At 52.3% G+C, this 20,380-nt stretch overlaps 1 protein-coding gene across 22 annotated transcripts in view; it reads right to left on the reverse strand.

Moving 5' to 3' along the window:
- HDAC4 (histone deacetylase 4) overlaps positions 1-20,380 on the reverse strand; it is a 359,741-nt gene that overhangs the window by 107,051 nt on the left and 232,310 nt on the right. For all 22 annotated transcript variants that reach the window (XM_054679623.2, XM_009444680.4, XM_016950850.4 and 19 more), the window contains 2 exons: positions 14,655-14,775; positions 7,390-7,511 (listed from right to left, as the gene is read on the reverse strand). In XM_054679623.2, the coding sequence (XP_054535598.1) occupies positions 7,390-7,511; positions 14,655-14,775 (243 nt within the window). The remainder of the gene's footprint in view (positions 1-7,389; positions 7,512-14,654; positions 14,776-20,380) is intronic.

The raw sequence follows: 20,380 nt of genomic DNA on the forward strand, positions 1-20,380 counted from the left end.
AAAATTTCTACGAGGTGAATGCAGTCCAGGTGGACTCTGGTTCTGCTGTGAACGTGACACACGTTGTAATAACGCAGGAGGGACAGGCAGTCAGGGACGGCCGTTCTCCTATCATGAACATCGTGGGGGTCTATGTAAATGTACGTTTATTTACTTCGGTAAAAATAAAAAGATAATTCTGGCCGGGCATAGTGGCTCATGCCTGTAATCCCAGCACTTTGGGAGGCTGAGGCAGGTGGATCACCTGAAGTCAGGAGTTCGAGACCAGCGTGGCCAACATGGTGAAACCCCGTCTCTACTAAAAATACAAAAATTAGCCAGGTGTGGTGGTGGCACCTGTAATCCCAGCTACTCGGGAGGCTGAGGCAGGAGAATCCCCTGAACCCAGGAGGCAGAGGTTGTCTCACTTGGGCAACAGAGCGACGTTCCATTTCAAAAAAATAAATAAATAAATAAAAAGATAATTCTAAGAAGACAAATGACAGACTGGAATCTAACTTGTGTAATACATGAAAACACAGGATTGCAAACAACATATAAACAGTACCTACAAAGGAACAAGAAAAGACGACGCCCGACAGAAGAACAGGTAAATGTATTGCCGCTAAACAACCTCCATTCAGCATTGATGGAACCGCCTCACGTGCCCTGCGTGGCTCCAGATGCTGGGCACAGGGTGGCTCTGAAGACAGGGCCTGCTCAGGGCAGCCCCGCTGCCCAGCTCCGGGGCACCAGCCACCCTCGACCTTGAAGCACGTTACTCACGTGCTCCCGGGGAGGGGGCAAGCACACAGCCGTGCCCGCCCTTGACCGACGGTGACGGCACTGCTCACTCAAACACCAACAGGCTCGCCATCTTCACCACTGGCCACATTGCCTAGAATGAACTGCAACATCGTCCCGCCTGCTCGCGGAGGGGGTGGGGAAAATGGACTCTCAGGCTGCTGGGGAGAGGGTATCATTTGCTCAGTGTTTTGGAATATACATACTCTGAACCAGCAGCTCCATTTTCAGGAACCTTTCCTACAGAAATACTAACACAGTGAGGAAATGTGCTCAAAGTTGCTGGCAAAACAGTCCAACTTACATCTATGTCTTAGACTACTTGAGGGAAAGGCGTTGAGCTTCATACGTAAAAATGGAATAATGGCCACAATATAATATTAATTAAAAATAAAGGTAGAGGAGAAAACGCAAAATGGGTATTTTTGTTAACAAGACAACTCAGATACACACAGAAACACAGGTACACACACAGACACACAGATACACACACAGATACACAGACATACAGATACACAGAAACAGATATACACAGGTACATACACAGATATACACATAGATACATAGAAACACAGATACACACAGAAACAGATACACAGAAACAGACACACACACAGAAACACAGATACACAAACACAGAAACGCACACAGATATACAGAAACACAGATACACACCCCACACACAGAAAGACACACACACACAGATACATAGAAACACAGATACACACACAGGTACACACACAGATATACACACAGGTACATAAACACAGATACAGCAGCAGGAAGTCTCACCACGCGGCACCTCCTGAAGTATGTACTACATTACACCTTTACATACAGCAGCAGGAAGTGTGGGCACTGCCCATTTCTTCCTGGTCCCACCCCTCTCCAGCAGTTTCTGCAAACTGCATTAGAACAAGGGACAGCAAGCAATGGTCAGAGGCAAACAGAGAGCCCCTTCCCAAACTCAGGGATGGATGTGAGGGTGGAAAACACACTCTGTCCTACTTCACAGTACCCTGAGCCTACTCTACACACGGATGAGAACAAACACTTGTAACTTTATTCAGGTCACTAGTACACAGGGCAAAAGCCATGAGCCTACTGATGAACTGTGGGGCGTGACTGATGAAAGAACCATGAAGCCGTGAAGCGGATGCCACCGCCCCACCCTGCAGACCTGCGGACACAGCGGGAGGTCATCTCGTCTGCTCAGGATACGGTGTCGTGGGCGCCAGCCTGGCCACAGGCCCTGTGCTCTTCCTCACCAAGTGGGACAGCTTCCCCCCAAAATGGAGGAAAACCCACCCTATCTGCACATCTAAGCAATGGATGGATGTTTCCCATGGGCAGCCGTGACCTTGAGTGACTGGTTTCAGAAGGCCCCAGGTGAGGAGGGCAGAGCTAGATGAACACTTTTCAAGCCTGACCATGGAGGCAAGTGCAGGGGGAGCCCAGGACCTTTGACTGACTGCCCAGATCCATGATCCATACAGGGGCCAAAAGAACTCGGTCCCTAGGACCAGCCCAGCCTCCTCCCAATTCACACCCAACTGTGGGGACCAAGCCCTACCAGGCAGGCTAGAGAATGCCGGAACAAGGCTGAAGTTACCAACTTCTCACCGAACGTGAGCTCTGGGATTCTGCTTCCTTAAAAGAGCCAGGACAATCCATGGCAGTGCCACAGCCCAGGCCAGCAGCCGGGCCCCAACACGTGCTGGGGAGAGTGTTTGCTGCTAGGACCATGTGCCCAGGGACACATGAGGATGCTGGACAAGGAGTGCTGTGGAGTGCACGGTTTTCAGTGCTCAGGCCCAAGAAGCTGCTGACAAATGGGAATGAACTGTGCTGGCTGGACAACAGTTAGTTGTTTTGGCCTCCTTTCATCTATCAGCAGTCACATGAGGGGAAAATTTAAGAGTCATTATAAAAAATACACGGTGACTAATATCTTTAAGAAGATCACGATGAAGATGTTACTGGGGAAAACTAAGATCCCTCAACATCATCAAAATGACAAAACGTTGCTTGCTTTTAAAAGTGGAAAAGCCTCCATTCCTCAGCGTGAACATGGACTCAAAGGCTCTGTTTAAATGCAGTTTCTGGTGAAGCCATCTGACACCCACACAGTGCAGGAAAGATCCAGCGTCCTATGTCCATGACAGTGATCCACACAGTTCTGTCTCTTATGACTATATTTAAAAATACACATTTGGCGGCTTCACAAGTCTGCAGAAACCCAAAGTCAGGGTGACACTTGAGGCTGCACAGACATGGGAAGGGACCAGGCACCTCACCCTGGGCCGAAATCTGGCGGGAGGTGAAGACTTCTGAAGTGGAGACACCCCTGCTGCCAATCTCCCAGGAAAGGGGCAGGGCCTCTGGCAGGAAGAGCTGGACCTGAGGCCCTGGGTAGAGGGCTCTGACTCTCAAGCCCAGCGGTGGAGGCTCCTCCTGGGAGATGGCACTCAGGTGAAGGCAAGCCAGGAGCGAGGAGATGAGCCCTGAAAAGCCAACAGAGCAAGATGGGCCCTTCTGGCCAGATTTTGGGTATAAATCTTGGTGTTCCCATCCTTGTGGTCCTTCTCTAAGTGGAGGTGAGTGGCTCCTGCTGGCTTCTACCTGAACTGTAGGCATGGAGGCAAGGAGGTGGGGGGATGCTGGGTCTGGCAGTTACCAGTTATTGGATGGAGAAAAAAATCAAAAACACCCTAACAGCGTAGAGAAACAAGAGCAGAAAACACCTTGATCTGGTCCTACTCGAAGGACTTTGCAAATATTAATTAATTCACATCTCATGACAGCCCCAGGAGAGAAGCAATTTAAAGGTACATTTCACAGATGACGAAACTGAGGCACAGAGAGGTTCAAGAGCTTCCCCAGGTCCCAAGGTGGCGGGTGAAGGAGCTGGGCAGAAACTCAGGCACCTGGGCCTGCCCACAGGCACAGGCGATGTGAATGCCCAGAATATGCCCAAGCTCCGAATAGGAGTCACTGCATTGCTTTCACCAGGGAGGTCAGACATTTGAGCTGGTACAGGTGTTACCTGTCAGCAGAGCCAGCAAAGGACATGCAAAAAATGCATGGGGTGATGACAAAATTCACAAGACAGTGACAAAGCTTTTCACACGTTCACAGGTCATACAATCGCCCTTTAGAGATGCAGAAATGGGCAAACTGTGTGCCGGCTCAGGATAAGTTAATGTAAAGTCAAAATCATATAATTATTTAAGTCTACATCACAATTATTAAAGACTATTTCAGTTCATTCAAGGAACTTCATAACTAAAATTTAATGACGTGTTTCATATTACCAATTACTGCAGAAAAGCACAGATGTAACTTACTTAGAATGAGCGATGTCATGTGTTTGAAAGTAGATGTCAAGGGTGATACAGGGTGTGTAACTACACACTATTCTCTGAAGTGGTTTAAACATTTTCTTGGAAATCTTTATGTTACTATTATTAATGTGGTAGTGATGACTTTTTAAAAAACTGATAATGCAATCAAATCTTAATTAAGTTCTTCTGGAGCACTATGTATTCTAAATAACATTTCCCGGAGTGTGAAAACAGAATTCTCTCTTCCGTTCTCAAGAAAGCGGGGAGTTGGAGGGTGGTGCTATCACAAGGTTAGAAGCACAGTAGAAGGTGTTGGAGACTTTGCTTCCAGTCATCCCCAGAGAAACACAAGGCAGCATGGGAAGCCAACAGCCATGGAATCTACGAGAGATGGCGCGGGCCCTGCCTATGGGAGAAAGGCCTCTGATGGTGAACAGCAGGGCAGGGCCGTGACTGTGTGCCGTCTCCCATGCTGATAGCCTTCCTTGCTATGAAGTACTCAAGCTGGTTCTGTTTCTTAGAACAGGAGGCTGATCCCCAGGTAGTGCTGACGTTTGGGATGGGGGAGGAGCCAGTGCAAATAGCTCCTAGGGCTCCCCCATCCCTGCTGTTCTGTTGCCAGTTGGGGTGTGGAGCTGCTGAGCAACTGCTCTGGGGCCTGATGGGATGGGTGGTGTGTGCTGTCCTTTCCTGGGGCCCTTGGTGGAAAGCCTCCAAATGGGGAGTTTCTGGGAAGGCACGTCCCCACATGAGGCCGACTTGCTGGGCTTGGTGCTCTCGCCGGAAGCTCCCTCCTGGGTCCATGGCTCTGGAGTCTGAGTGCCACAGCCATCACTCCCAGGACAAGAGGAGACTCTGGGGATGGGTGCATGCCACAGCCGTGAGGATGTGGGTGTGGGCAGACCCACTGTGCTGATGAGGAAATGGAGGCCAGGGGAACGGAAGGCATTTGTTTCAGGGCACACAGAGCTATTACATGAATGAGCACAGATCCAACCCACAGCACTTGACGACAACACCTCCGGGCTCCCACCCTCCACCCTCGGCATCGCTCCAGTTTCTAGGGCAGGGTTCTTCCGGGTAGGCACGTTCCTCGCCTCCCCATTCCCCGGGTCTCTCTCCCAGCATAGGGCTCTCCACTCACCGTGGACTTTGGTTTTGTTGATGGAATTTGATTAATAATAGCATCGGTCCCCAGAAAGGGAACCTGGAGGGCGGTTTGTAAGAATCAGCCCACAGATTCTCTCCTGATACTACTGGGCACATCTTTCTGGAAAAAATACTGATCTCTAAATCCGTTCTTTCTGTCGAGCTTTAGGGCGCTCTCCAGGTGAAATCCAGGACCATTCTCAGTAGAAGCATCAGTAAGAACCACAGGCTCACACCCATGAAACAAAGCAGCAGAAACTCTAGGTTCACTTTTCCCAATAAAGGTTTATGGCCCAAATGGAAATGCGCCCATGTTTGCAGGGTTCTTGACTTGGAGAGGACATGGCCGTGCTGATATGGCCCACTCCAGCAGGGTCTCCACCAGCCCGATACAGCCCACTCCTCTGAGGTCATGGCTGGCCTGTTATGACCCACTCCTCCAGGGACTTGGCCGGCCCCATACGACCCACTCCACCTGGGACATGGCCAGCCCGATACGACCCACTCCACCTGGGACATGGCCAGCCCGATACGACCCACTCCACCTGGGACATGGCCAGCCCGATACGACCCACTCCACCTGGGACATGGCCAGCCCGATACGACCCACTCCACCTGGGACATGGCCAGCCTGGTATGACCCACTCCACCTGGGACATGGCTGACCCAATACGGCCCACTGCTCCAGGGACACCACCGCCTCAATACACCCTAATAGGTGTATTGGGAACATGGCCGGCCTGATATGGTCCACTCCACCTGGGACATGGGCCAGCCTGATATGACCCGGTCCACCTGGGACATGGCCAGCCCAATACAGCCCACTCCACCTGGGACACCACCGCCTCAACACACCCTAATAGAGCCCACTCCATTGGGAACAGGGCTGGCCTGATATGGCCCACTCCACCTGGGACATGGCCGACCTGATATAGCTCACTCCTCTAGGGTCACAGCTGGACCAATACAGCCCACGGCTCCAAGGATGTGGCTGGCCGATATGGCCTACTCCTCTAGGGTCACAGCTGGCCTGATATGACCCTCTGCTCCAGGGATGTGGCTGGCCTGACACGGCTCCCAGCAGCCCCTCACAAAGCCTCATTGCTCCAGTGAAGAAGCCCTTGTGTCACTGAGTACGTTCACTGTTTCCGCCCAGAACTGGCCAAAACCTTTGGATAACAGAGAATTTGTTTAGCAAGAAAAAGCGGTGCCCCTAGGCTCTCATCTCCAAGAGCCGCCCCCTAGGGAGGACGCCTTGGGATTTCCCACACTGTCTTGCAGTTTGTAGGATCCACTGGCCACATCTGGGATGAGGCACTGCCCGCCCTCAGCACCTGCTCCAGCTCCTGCCCTCACCAATTCTCTGGGCAGAGCCTCTGGAAGGCACTCCCTGGCCCCTGCCCTTCTTGCTACCCCAGCGCACTGCCCACAGCCACCCTAATCATTATCTAAAGCCACTGCCGTGGCCCCTGAGAAAGTCACAGAGGGTCCATCCTGACTTGCCAGACACTGCTGCAGCCGCCTCTCCCTGCTTCTAAGATGGTCCAGGCACCTGCTTGTGCCTAAATGCCCTTCTCCCTTGGCTTAGGACAGAACTGCGACACATAACTCTGAGCCCAGCTGGGATATCCCCTGCAGGACATAGCGAATTTCTTTCTCATAAAGATTTCCCTCCCACTCTGGGGACCTGGAAGGCCCTGCTGCTGGCACTGCCCAGTGCCATCCCTGAAGGCCACAGGCTCACCTGCTCTCAGACGGCACATGGCCCACCAACAGGAACTTGCTTCACCCCGTGACCACTGCGGGGACGCCCCTCAGTGTGGCAAAATCTAACACACCACCGAAAGAAAACTAAACTGAGTGTGCTTTCAAAGTGAGTTTGAGTGTTCAGCAGTGGTGTACATGCGTTAGGTTCATTTCTTTTGAAATAAATAATAAGGAAATGTTTAGGGATATCTTTTAAAAATGATGCTCTATGAAAGGAGAAAATATTTAAAAATCTGCAGGTGATTCCTTCTCTAAGTGGAAGACAGCGGTGGGCCCTGCGTGGCTTGTGGCGTGGAAGGTGCCCGTGCAGGAGACCTCCCGGCCCACAGCATGCCTGGGTACTCACCTGTTTTCCTAAGAGGGAAGTCATCTTTGGCGTCGTACATTCCCAGGACCGGGTGGTTATAGGAGGTCGACACTCCGCTCTGGGGTGGAGAACTCTGGTCAAGGGAACTGTGCTGCGTTTTCCTGGAGAGAAGGCAAAGACAGATGGTTTAGTCTACCCAGCGCACTGCCCCAGGCACGCTGCAGCCGAGAAGCCACACACGATGATCTTTCCCTTGAAACCTCAGCCCCACCTCAACAGACGCACCCTTTTCCCTAGGGTCAAGCTGAAATTAAATGGAAACAAACAGGATGCTAAACAAGCAAGCAAACATCCGATGCCCACATCCTCCTCTGCGGGACCAGCAGTGCTTGGGGATGGGATGGGCAGCACCTCTGGCCGTTTTCCTGGCGGCTGTTCTCCACCTGGCCCTGTCCTCTCAGATGGCTCCAGCCCAGTCAGTTCGCTACCAGGGCCACCACTGGCCACTCAGAGAGCCTGTCCCCAGTGGGGAGAGGAAGAGGAAAACAGTAGGCTGCTGCATAAGGAATCAAAGGTGAGTTCACAGGCAGCTGAGACGGGGCAAAAACCGGTCTAAGAACAAATGCTGTGATGTGTGGGACTCTCTCTGCCACCTGGAGAGAAGAAGCCCATGGGGCTGTCTCTCAGAAGGCACCCATCGTCATCCGTGCCTTCACCAAACTCACCCTGGTCACCTCCCTCTCTGGGGGAGGAACAGGATGGCAGCTACTGATACCCTGTGCCCAGGGAGCTGACCTACGAAAGGGACTTCCTGTATGAACAGCTGGGTACAACTCCACACCCTCCAGGCAGCAAGACAGGAATCGTCTGCCAGGAGGATGGCCGGAGGACGGACATGGGGAGGAGGCGGGCCCTGGGCCGGGACGGGGATGTGGGCTGCCACCCGGATGACCATCAGCAAGGCCTTTTTTGACGGCACTGACAGCTCAGTCTTGCTCAAAACACTGTGCTGAGTGGAATAAATTCTGAGTCTTTAAACTGCGTAATCTGCTTAATGACTACAAACAAATTTGCCGACTTACTTATTTGGAATTGGTTAGACTATTTGAATACATAGTATGGCACACCAAGGCACCTGGAGTTATTTGAATTAAGAATGGGAGCTTGTAAATGGGTACAGGTGTATATTTAAATATTTGAGAGCACACCAGTGCAAAGAATGTGCTGAAGGGAACTCATAGACAAAATTGAGGAGCCGAGCCCAGGCACCTGGGCGGTGGGGTGCTGGGCCGTGCATCACGGGAGGAGCTCAGGGAGCTCCGGGAAACTGCCCAGCTTCAGGCCATGCCCCAACCCCGCCCACTGCTCAGGGCACACCTCCAACCCCAAGCAGCTTCTCGCTGTTTCCCGGGGAATTCCACCATGCAGTCAGGCTCGGACTGCAGGGCTGGGACATGCCTGTCTGCACCTGTGCAGGGGCTGTGGCCTCCAAGTGGGACCACGTCCTTGTGCAAGCTTCCCTTCTCTTCCCTGTAGTTCTACCCCTCGTCTCACAATCTCATGAAAAGGTCTGGGGGCAACACTCTTTCTCTACCAAATAGTATTTTCAGATTGTATCCTATGGGGAATGTGATCTTGGCTGATTCCAAACTTCTTCAACACCAGGTGACAGTCTGGGACCATTTCTGCATTCACTTTTTCCTTCATAGGAAACACGGAGTGACTTGTACATGCATCCCACGAGTTAAAAAGATCAGTATTTACATAATAATAAATTTAAATAAATGGAATAAAAATTATTATATTTGAACGGTAGGATTTGCTTACAGTGAAGTAGGAGTTGCAAAAGTTACATTGGTTTAAGATCTAACAGACGTTCTCTTACTGTTCTGATCTCTTGAGGTGCTTTCAGTGTTAAAATCCCCACTTTCCTGTCAAATCTTAAAACGAGCAGAGCAGCAGGTGCAGGAGGGGCTGGGCCCTGCCCCCCAACTGCCAGCGCCTCCCCGCTGGACCACCTCGATGGATCCAGAGACCTCACAGGAGCGACCTCATCTCCTGCACAGCCCAGCTCACCGCCAGGAGCACACCATGCAGAGCCCGCCCCACCGCGCACCCACCCTCCAGACACCAGGAGAGGGCGGCCCTCACCGTCAGGGCGGGTCACACCTGCCCAGCCCTGGTCACATGGTCCCAGGCCAGACAGCACACGCGTGCCCTCCGTGAAGAAGCGTCCAGCAGGGCGAGCAGAAGTGAAGCTCTATCCCTGCTGCAATCACATCCGCACTGCACACAATTACTCTCACTCACATCTGCACATCACACAACTGGTAACACTCACATCCGCACATCACACATCTATTTACACCCATGCCTCACGCTACTCACACCCACCCATACCTGCACCTCACACTATTCACACCCACACACACCTCACCTATACCTATATCTGCATCTCACTACTCACCTCCACACCTCACACACACACACCCGCACTTCACAATACACCCACTCACACCTGCAGCTCACCCAACTACTCACACCTGCACCTCACTACTACTCGCCCCCCACAATTCACACTACTCCCACCCACACCTCACATTACTCACACCCACATCTCACTTTTCACACCTGACGCTCGCACCTACACTACTCACACCCACTCACGCCCACACCTCACCTCACACTACTCACACCCAACTACACTCACACCTGCACTGCACACTACTCACACCCACATTCCACACCCCACACCCACCTCACACCCACACCCCCCTCACAACCTATACCCACCCACACCCCCTCACCTTACACAAACTCATGCCTACCTCCCACACTCACACCCATCTACCTCACACCCACTTACATGCACACCCCACCCACACCCCCACACACTTCATGCCTCACACCCACCCACACCCCACCTCCCACACACACACCTGCATCTCACACTCACACCTGTCACCTTTCCCACACCTCACACTCATACCCCACACTCACCTCACCCACTGCACACACCCACATCCCCCATTCACACCCTACACTAAGCTAACCCCGGCCACACCCCACACTCACACTCACCCCGGCCACACTCCACACTCACACAGTCACACTGGCCACCCCACGGAGCCCTGAGGGCAGAACCTGCAGAGCTGCTCCCTCTACCTCACCTGACCATAAATTATCTTCCGATTTTTCAACCTTTCATTTCCTGCAGCCTGGGGATGGGACACAGATGCCAGGCCAGGAGCCGAGGTGCAGCCCCCACGGGGCCCTGGGGCCAACCCGGATGCCGCACCTAAAGGCAAACCTTGTCTTCCGGAGGAAGATGGAAAAGCAAATACTGTTTTCTTCTAAACACTGGTTGACTGTAGAATAAAGCTTCATACAAACTCAACCATTTCAGTTCCAAACCATTGCATCAGATTCGTACCAGTGATTTCCAAGAAATACAACGAGGAACCACACACGCCAGGATACTCCAGCAGAAATGTACCATGATGGGAGCCACATGTGAAATTTACAATCTCCTAGTAGCCACATTAACATGGATAAAAATAAATGAGTGGAATTAATTTTAGTATTCGATTAAACCATTATAAAAACCATCCTTTCAACTTACAATCAATATAAACATATTAATAAGACACCGTAGGTCCTTTCTTCAGACCAAGTGTCTGAAATTCCATGCTCTGCATCTATGGCATGTCCTGGTCAGACCCAGCCACGTTTCAAGTGCTCGGGAGCCACGTGTGGCTTGGGGCAGCCACACTGGAAGGTGCCATCTTGTCTCAACAGTCTTAAAGCTGGAAGCGGTGATTCACGTAAACACCCACGGAGTCCGCGCCCTGATGAAGCCACAGCACCATCCATCTCTGCAGCCTCCCAGCCCTGGTCTGCTTTCTCTCACAGTCGATTCGCTTTGCTGACTCTGAATTTCCCATCAGTGGAGTCATGGGGATGGCCTCTTTGTCTAGGCACCGTGCCTCTGGGGCTCCCCCAAGCTGCTGCAGGCGCCAGCGGTCCGTTCCTTGTCACTGCGGAGTAGCAGTGCAGGGGCCCCAGTTTGCACGGTAGCGTGTGCACGGGCCCCAGTTTGCGCGGCTGTTCCCCTGTTGATAGCTTGGTTGTTTCCACTGTTTGGTGACTGTGACCGTAAGATGACGACTCGTCGTGTTGCTTGCTTTCATGTCTTGGGCAAATACGGAGGAGCATTGCTGGGTCACAGGGTTGGTGGGTATTTGTCTTTGTAGGAAACTGCCTGCCTGTTTCCCCACGCGTGATTCAGATTCCAACAGGCAGCACGCAGAGGTCCAGGGACACCGCATCTGCTCCAGCACCCGGCCTGTTTCACTCCGGCCATCCCCACAGGTATGAAGGGGCTGCTTGCCGCAGTTTTGATTTGCATTTACCTGATGACCAGCGATCTTGAGCATCTTTTCCACACTTACTGGCCATCCCCATGCCTTTTTTTGTGAGGTACCTGTTCAAACCTTTTGACCGTATTTTTAAGTGGGCGGCTTGTCTTTTTACTATTGAGTTATAGGAATGAGCTCTACATTTGGATACAAGCGTATTGTAAGATATACGCATTGTGAATATTTCCTTCCATTCTGTAGCTTGCTTTTTAATTTTCTTAATGGTGCCTTTCAAAGAGCAGAAGTGTTTCAGTTTGTGGAAATATCATGTTTTGGGTTTTTGGTATCTAGCCGATGATTTTGGCGACCTAAGAAATCTTGCTTCCCCCTCCCCATCAAGGTTGGGAAAAGTTTCTACTAGGTCTCCTTCCAGAAGTTTGATCAGTTTTGCGTCTAGGCTCAGGTCTCTGACATCTGAACTAATCATGCGTGGTGTGAAGCTGGGATCAGGGTTTCAGTTCTTTCCCTATGAAGAGCCGGTTTTCTGACAAAGTTTCTGCCACCACTCCATGATGTTTAAGTTCAGGGTTCAAATACGGCAAAACAAGAAAACCACCAGGCTCCAGGAAAACAAACCTGTCCTATGGCTGACTTGAGATCAAGTCCTTCCCCCTCCAGCCTGAAGGTCCCCAGAGCCCTCTGAGAAGAAGTACCTCCGGCCCCTGCCATTAAAGCCAGGGCACGCCGCCCTTGTCCAGGCCAAGACACTCACCTTGAGCACCCAGCTCACCCAGGGAGTTCCAGGAAAAGTCAGTCCTCCCAGCCCCAGCCACTCTGTTTGTCACCCCTCCTCCCTGGAAGCCCCCCATCTCCCGTCTCTCAGCACGTCCCTCAGCGCCCTGAGGCTGCCCCAGGCCACTTCTTCTCCCGTGGCCTCCTTGACTGCAGGTGCAGCCTTTCCCTGGGCCTGCTGCTCCGCCCTCCCCTCAGGTCCAGGCCACTGCCCGGCTTCTACTCCTGCTGGCCTCGGCCCCCCGTCCACTGTCCACTGACTCCTGGGCGAGGGGGCGCCAGCTCCCCACCTTCTTCCATGCTGCCGTGGCCACCCTCTGGGGGCTGCCCTGTGCTCACCGTGACCCCTGCTTCCCAGCAGCCCCACTGCTCTAGTCCTCCAACTCCTGCTGCAGCCTCCCAGACTCTGTGCTCCTCTTCAGAAAGGGCTGCCCGTGCTTGCCCCACTCCTATCACTGTCTTCTCAAAGCTCGCTTGCTCGGCTGCCTCACAGGGGGACCCAAGGCGGCCCTGCCCTGGCCCGGCAGGCTCCGCACTCCAGCTCTCCATCCTCCGCCAGGCCCCAGGCCCACCCTGCCCCTGGCTCCTCATCCTGCCCTTTCCAGCTTGGGCCCCAGGGGCACCATCTGAACCGCGATCCACACTCCTGTCCCTTGCTCCTTCTGCCCTGCAACCCCACGCCCTGCCCCAGCCAGTGGGACAATGGAGTTTCTCCACAACCAGTCCAGGCAGTGGACTGGCTCTGGGGGCACAGATCGGGGTCTCCCCCAAAGCGGGCTCCCAGGTGCTGGTCGCCAGCGATTCTCAGGAAGCCACCTCCTCTCTCAGGTCCCAGTGGCTCACTGCTGTCACGTGCTGCCTCCCATGGACGCCGGTCTCACTCCTCCTTGCGAGTTTGTGTGTCCCTGGTCGAGTTACCCAAATCCAGGCGGTGTGTCTGCCGTGAGTGCAGCTTATGTGCCACTGGCCAGCACAGCGGCTGCCAGAGTGGAGGGCGTGGGCCACCTGTGCTGGAAACACCTTTTGGGATGTGTCGGGGTAGCGGGCGGCCTCCATGGAAACAAGGGGGATCGCGCCTGAGCTGTGGGGGGGTCTCACTACACATAGCTGTCCATTTTGAGGCTTGAGAATAGCTATTTTTTTTCCAACGAAATTACTGATATTTCGATTTACAAAAACTCCCTTATGGGATTTTTTTCTAGAAATGAAATGAACCTTGAGAGCAGCAGAAAACTACATTTCAAAGCGATCCTCTGTTGCCCTTGCTCACTGTTTCAAGCCGCATCACCTCGCCACTCGCTCGCACTGTGCTCTGTGAACTCTCCCCCGAAGGCCTTCTTTTGCATGGCAGGTCGGCTCTCTTCAGTCCTCAGACGAACAAGCCTTTTGTGGTCTCTGTCAATTGCGTGGGCCCTGGCAGGGTTTCTTAGTATAAAATAACAGAAGTACCACGGGGGCTTCCTGACTAGCCTAAGAATTATTGAAACGTCAGGTGGGAGCGCTGTCGGAGCACAGAGGATTCAGACAAGAGTTCCAGTTTAAGTGGCTCTTATTGTGGCTGAAAAATGGCACAACATTACCAAGAGTAACGACAGGCGCCAGCCTCCGGAGCACTGCTCGGTCCCTCTGCAGGGGGGCCCACTCCCATGAGGACGGCCGCCGCGTGAGTGGACCCCCAGACCACGTCACTCTGGAGGGGGGCCCACCCCGTGAGGATGGCTGCTGTGGGAGTGTACCCCCAGACCACGTCACTATGGAGGTGGGTCCCCCTGTGAGGGCAGCTGCCGTGTGAGTGTACCCCCAGACCACGTCACTCTGGAGGTGGGTCCCCCTGTGAGGGCAGCTGCCGTGTGAGTGTACCCCCAGACCACGTCACTCTGGAGGTGGGTCCCCCTGTGAGGGCAGCTGCCGCGTGAGTGTACCCCCAGACCACGTCACTCTGGAGGTGGGCCCCTCCGTGAGGACGGCTGCCGCGTGAGTGTACCCCCAGACCACGTCACCCACATCCGAGCACCACTGTGCTTGGGGTTTCAATTCCTCACCCTCCCTCCCTGCCTCAGGTGAAGAGCTGGCTCCATGCAAATCTACCAGCGATCAGACAGTCCTCTGGGCCCCCAGAGAGGAGGCCGGGGTGTTCCCCACACCCACACTTACCCGTACCAGTAGCGAGGGTCGCTGGAAATGCAGTGGTTCAGATTCCGGTGGGCCAGCGCCTTCTTTTTATTGAGGACAAATTCTTGTAACTTCATCTTCACTTCTGTGCTGGCCACGGCACCTGGTGTGGGAGAAAGCATAGCAGGGGGTGAAGTGTGGCTCTGCCCTACAGCAGCAATGCAGGGCAGCGGGGCCACAGAGGGAGGGAAGGGCTGGGGACGGCTATGCACCTTCAGGACGCTGTGGCCTCCTGAGCGCTTCCTCAAAGAACCAAGGCCGGGAGGGGTTTTAATGAGAGGTCTTCTTCCCATCAAGATTTTACATCATTGCATTCTATTTAAAATGCAGATTTAATCATCCGAAAGACTTATTGTTAGCTAACACAAAACCCACTTCTGAAGGAAGTTTTAATATTCTCACATAAAAGAACACTCTGAATTAGGCAGTGGCAGCGTGGTGGTTGCATTCTTGCTACTGCAAAGCAGAATCTAAGAGAGAAGGCTTTGTGCAAATGGATGCATCACGCAGGGACAAAGCCAGTCTCACAGGCAGGCGTGCTTCCTTCCACACCTGCGCCGACATGACGGCCGGCTCTGCTTCCAACAGCATCAAAGGGCAGCGCCTGTCCTCCCCAGCTTGGCAGCTCAGACTCAGGCAGAGTGACTGCACCAAGTGGGACCGAAGTCGAAACTGTGGTTTTCTTCCGTGGCGGTGATTCTTTTTCAAAGCCTCATTAAAGGGAACTGGCAAAAAAGGCCACTCTCACCGCCTGAACACAAGGCCTGTTAGCACGGAGGCTGCTCGCCTCAGATCTCCAATCTAACCACACAGTACTTCTATCCTTCTTACAGCACCTTAAGTATCTTCCTAGTGTTGCATAATATTCAGATAGCGTTTGTAATGGTCAAAAACACACCTTGAGGTGAGTGAAGCATGTTTACAAAACCACTTCCCGACTGGGAGGCAGTTTTGGTTGTTAGAAACCACGCTGCAGTGAACATTTATGAGTGGGTAACACTGACTACCTTTAGAATTACTTGCTTAGGACAGCTTGGCAAAGTGACTACATCTAACAAACTTACTATTCTAACCCTCGGCACATCTTGGTAAATTGCTGTCCAAAATATCCCTACACATAGGCCAGGCCTGAAGGCTCACACCTGGAATCCCAGCACTTTGGGAGGCTGAGGAGGGCAGACTGCTTGACCCCAGGGGTTCGAGACCAGCCTGGACAACATGACGAAACCCTGTCTCTACTAAAAATACAAAAATTAGCCGAGTGTGGTAGCATGTGCCTGTAGTTCCAGCTACTTGGGAGGCTGAGGTGAGATAATCACCTGAGCCCGGGAAGTCCAGGCTACAGTGAACCAAGACTGTGCCACTGCACTCCACCCTTCGCAATGCGAGTTTAGACCCTGTCTCAAAAGACAAAAAAGAAAAACAAAACTTCTCTACACGCTGACCCCCTGAACCACCCATCCACCTGCAGCAGGGGCAGCTGCTCCTCCTGCTGGTCCTCAAATCACCATTTGCCCAAATCCAAAAGCCAGCAGGCATCACTGTGAGGCATCCCTGAGCACCACTGGACACACGCCGATTTCCTCTCTTGCAAGATAATTCATGTCCTTGGCTTATGTGTTCTTAGAATCTTCCGGTGATGTGCACAGTGGTGTTGTGGGTCTCTGTGTGTGTGTGTATGTGTGTGTTTCATACTTGTATCCACTGGAGTTGCGTGGGTTTCTTATGATAATGGCTGTATCGAGAGCCTAGTATATGCCAGCCCTGGCCTGGTTCGGCCTCGCATGAGAGCTATAAATAGGTATTCTCATCCCCCGACTGTGGATGGACACAAAGGCGGCCAGGTGCGCCTCAGGTGAGGTTGGCTCAGTTACCAAGTCTCACGGGCGCCCTGGTTCGTGGCTCTCGGCTGCTCCGTGTGTGTGTGTGCAAACATTTACCCTGCCTCTTGTTTCCTTTTACAATTTGGGTAAAATGTTCAAATGCTTGTTTTTATAAAGTCTATTTTAGTTTTTCCTTTGTGAGTTTTCCCTTTCCTTAAAACTCTGCCATTGTTCTTCCTTTCAATGGTTAATAAGCAATCATTTTAATTTTATCCTTGGTTCTGGTGTTGGGTTTTCATTCATTTGGTTATTTGCTAAATTTTTTCATGACTCACTCTGATGGCTCAGAAATGGATTTGGCATATAAGGCTCTATGGATATTCTGACCAACTGCTAATAAATGATTAATATCATTAGAAAGATGTCTTTTCCTTGCCACCTTCATCACATACCAAATGTCTTTGCTGCCACTCACAAATGGAGTTTTTGTTAGTTAGGCTCATTCTGTGTTCCCTACAGCAGAACCCCACTCCCATTACATCAAGGTGGAACTTCAATGTCTGGTCAAGGGTCAGTCAGCAATGAGACGCTTGGAAACAGGGTCTACCCAGGCTGTGGTGGGGCCTGCACTAGCCCAGCCAGGGAAACACAAAGACATTAACTACACAACCACCAGCATGAGTCTGGGAAGGCCCACCGTGATGCATGAGGCTTCAGGCTCGGGGCTCTCTGGCGGTCTGAGAAAATCATGTCATTGCCCGAGTCAAGCTGTGCCTGTGACGTCCCCCAGCTCATGCTGCTGAAGATGGTCTCATCACCTAAGTTGTGACTGCGGTGAGCACTGCCCCAGGTAGGGTGGGGGTGGGGGGACAGGAGGGATGCTTCTTCAGGGCACCCAGCGTTAGACTTGAACATCACTTATAAGCACTTTTAGCTGAATTGTCTGTCTGTAAGGGGACTGGTCAAAAGATCACACACCTATGGAAACCATTCGCTTCTACCATTCCCAGGCATGTGAGCACTGGCATTCCTGAAAGATTATCAGCAACAGGCTGCTAACTTTGGAAAAACAGACCCAGACATAAACCAGAGAGTTAACCTCGTAAATATACAAACTGCCTCCACAACTAGGAATAAAAGGAAAGGCCGGGCGGTGGGGAAGATAAGTGAGCAGAGAACACAGAAGGCGAATTTCAAAAGGAGAAGGCAAATTTGCCAATGAGTATGTTAAATCAGCTTAACTTTACTGATAAAAGAAGTAAGAAGTGAAATGGGTAACTTCAATTTTTTGCCTTTACACGGATAACATTTTTTTGGGTACTACCCATGCTGCTGACAGTGCAGGGAAGTAGTCCAACCGCACAATGATGCTGGTGACAGTGACAGGATGAGGACCCAGATGGCCAGTTGTTGGAGGGGACTGCCCTGCAGGTCCCCCTACACGGCCGTCCTTGAGTGGAGGCAGCAGAGCAGGACAAGAAGCAGGTTCTCGGTGTGCGGGACGAGGACGCCCTCAACACTTCCCAGTAGACCCAAACTCAGTGCAGTCAGCCTTACCTCCTCAAAACACCAGTTCCCAGGGACAGCTGTTACTGTGGATCCACTGGCCCTCCACGGGGGAGGGTGCGCACTCCAGGAACAGGACACACTTTATGACCCACGCCCTCTCCCTGCTTCTGCAAACACCATTCGGTGGCAAAGGGTGACTTGGCCACAAGTCTGGGTCCTGCCTGGCTCCCTCTATGCAGGGCTGGGTGCTGGGCATGACTGGCGTTCATGCCCCATGCAGTGGGGGGCAGACATGACTGGGGTTCACACCCCACCCATGCCCAGCATAGGCCTGGCCAGCAGGAAACACAAGGAAGGTAAGTCATCGATTCATGACCTTTTTAACCACCAAGGAATCTTCTTTTCATCTTTCAGACTTTACTAGGAGAGTATTCAAAATGAGGGGCTGATTCTGACCCCCACCCCGTTTCTGCACTTCTGGTTATGCACACGCTCATCTGTCAACAGGTTTCTCACTTAAAGTTCTAGAATGAAAAAACCCATTCAACAAATGGATAGCAGATCTCCCTAATTTTTACTTTTACTTTTTTTTTTTTTCTTAATTCACATTGAGTATCACTCATCCCCTGCATGGAGGCTTCTACAGAGGCTCTATGAGACGCCAGCCCGTTCTGGCCAGCAGAGATGAAGAGGTGGATAAAAGAGGCCAAGTTCTTCCCATACCAGGGGGCAGAGAGTGCACCCGAGACCTAAGGAATGAGCGAGCGAGTAACAGCTGAGCGGGGCAGAGAGACGAGGACAGCAGCTCTGGGTGGGGTGGGGCAGGTGGGGAGGTACGGCTGTGTTCCCGGAGGGCCGCGGCCTGGACCTGGCGAGTCCAGACGACAGAGCTGTGGCAGGTTCTGCTTGGCTTCTGCCTGAAAGTGCTCCTTTTTCTCCCCACCCCCTTGCCTCTGAGGAAGGCACAACTTCACGGAAGGGACACCTAATGACTTTCAGGATCAGCCTTTCACGTCATTTTTACACAAAGCAAAGGACTTGCTCAGTGACCTCCCTCCACTCCCTGCAGGGCTGCGCATGTGGACCGCGGTGAGAGAAAGCGGGGCTGTATTCGCTCCACACTGCTCGGGCCGAGTCCAGCCTGCTCCTGCTCCTGCTCCTTCCCCGAGCTTATGTGAAGAGCTGTGTCTTAGATTCCCAAGTGCCGTTAATCTCAATCAAAACCTTGCTGGTTAAAGACAGTGTGTTCTTGCTAAACATGATGAAAACTGCCACCGTTCTGTCAAATGAATTGCATTACTTGGTATCAATAAATAAAAGTGCAGAATTATTTAAAATTAAAAGTAATGTAAATGTTTATAAGTGTAATGATATTTATTAGATACTCAATAAGAAATTCACTTAAAAAAAAACCCAAGAGAATAAACAGATGCTGTGCACCGTGTTTTCAAATGCTTAGATGCTGGAGGTGCTTCGTGTCCCCCGCGCCGGCCCGCCGCTGCTCCTCCAGCCTGCACAGACAAGAACCTCCTTCACGGGGGAAGACGCCGGCCCCTGGGCCCCGCTTACATAAGAGCCCCCGAGTGGCGTCCACCACAGGGGCCTGCGGCCCTGCGTCCTCACCACAAGACCACACTCTGAGGGCTGCAGAGCCGACGCAAGCTTGCCAAGTACCCAACTGTACACAGTTTATTATTAATAATAAAATCTGACCACCCAAATCCTCAGTGAAAACCACCGGGACTGCCGCCTGTGATGGGGCTAGAGGGGAGCAGGAACATTCCAGAGCTCCAGTTAAGGGTGGACGGCGCTTCGGATGCAGCGCAGGGATTGTTTCGGGCTGGTAAACGGATCCAAAATGTTTTCTGAAGTGAAGTCTTTTCATATTCTGTGAGCCTCAAGATGGTATTTTTATTGGAAGAGTCTGGTAAACTCTGAGGAAGTAATCTAGACCAAGCTGCTTTTTAGCAATCTGAAAAACTCTTATTTGTTGGTTAGTTGTGGCACAAATCACCCAGCTGATATTTAAATTTCAAACTTCAATTCTTTGATAAGCAACTATTTTCCCTACTCCAAAGAAAAATACATAGGATACACCCTGGGCTACCGGCGAACCACAGAAGCATGGAGGGGAGGCCGGACCCCAGGCAGAGGCCCCAGTGCTTGGGCCCGTGGCGCACACCCGTGATGTGGGTCCCACGCACGCCTCCTGCACTGCAGCGTCACCAGCACAGGCCAGACACGTCAAAGCCCCGCGCACAGGGCTCCCACGGGGACCACGTGCTGTTGTCTACGGAAGGCAGCTTTCTAAAGTGGAAAGCAACCCCACAGGGTGGGCCCCGCCCAGCAGGCCGTGGAGCCCCTAAGATACTCAGA

This window comes from Pan troglodytes, chromosome 13 (assembly GCF_028858775.2).
Source record: "Pan troglodytes isolate AG18354 chromosome 13, NHGRI_mPanTro3-v2.0_pri, whole genome shotgun sequence".
Lineage (NCBI taxonomy): Eukaryota > Metazoa > Chordata > Mammalia > Primates > Hominidae > Pan > Pan troglodytes.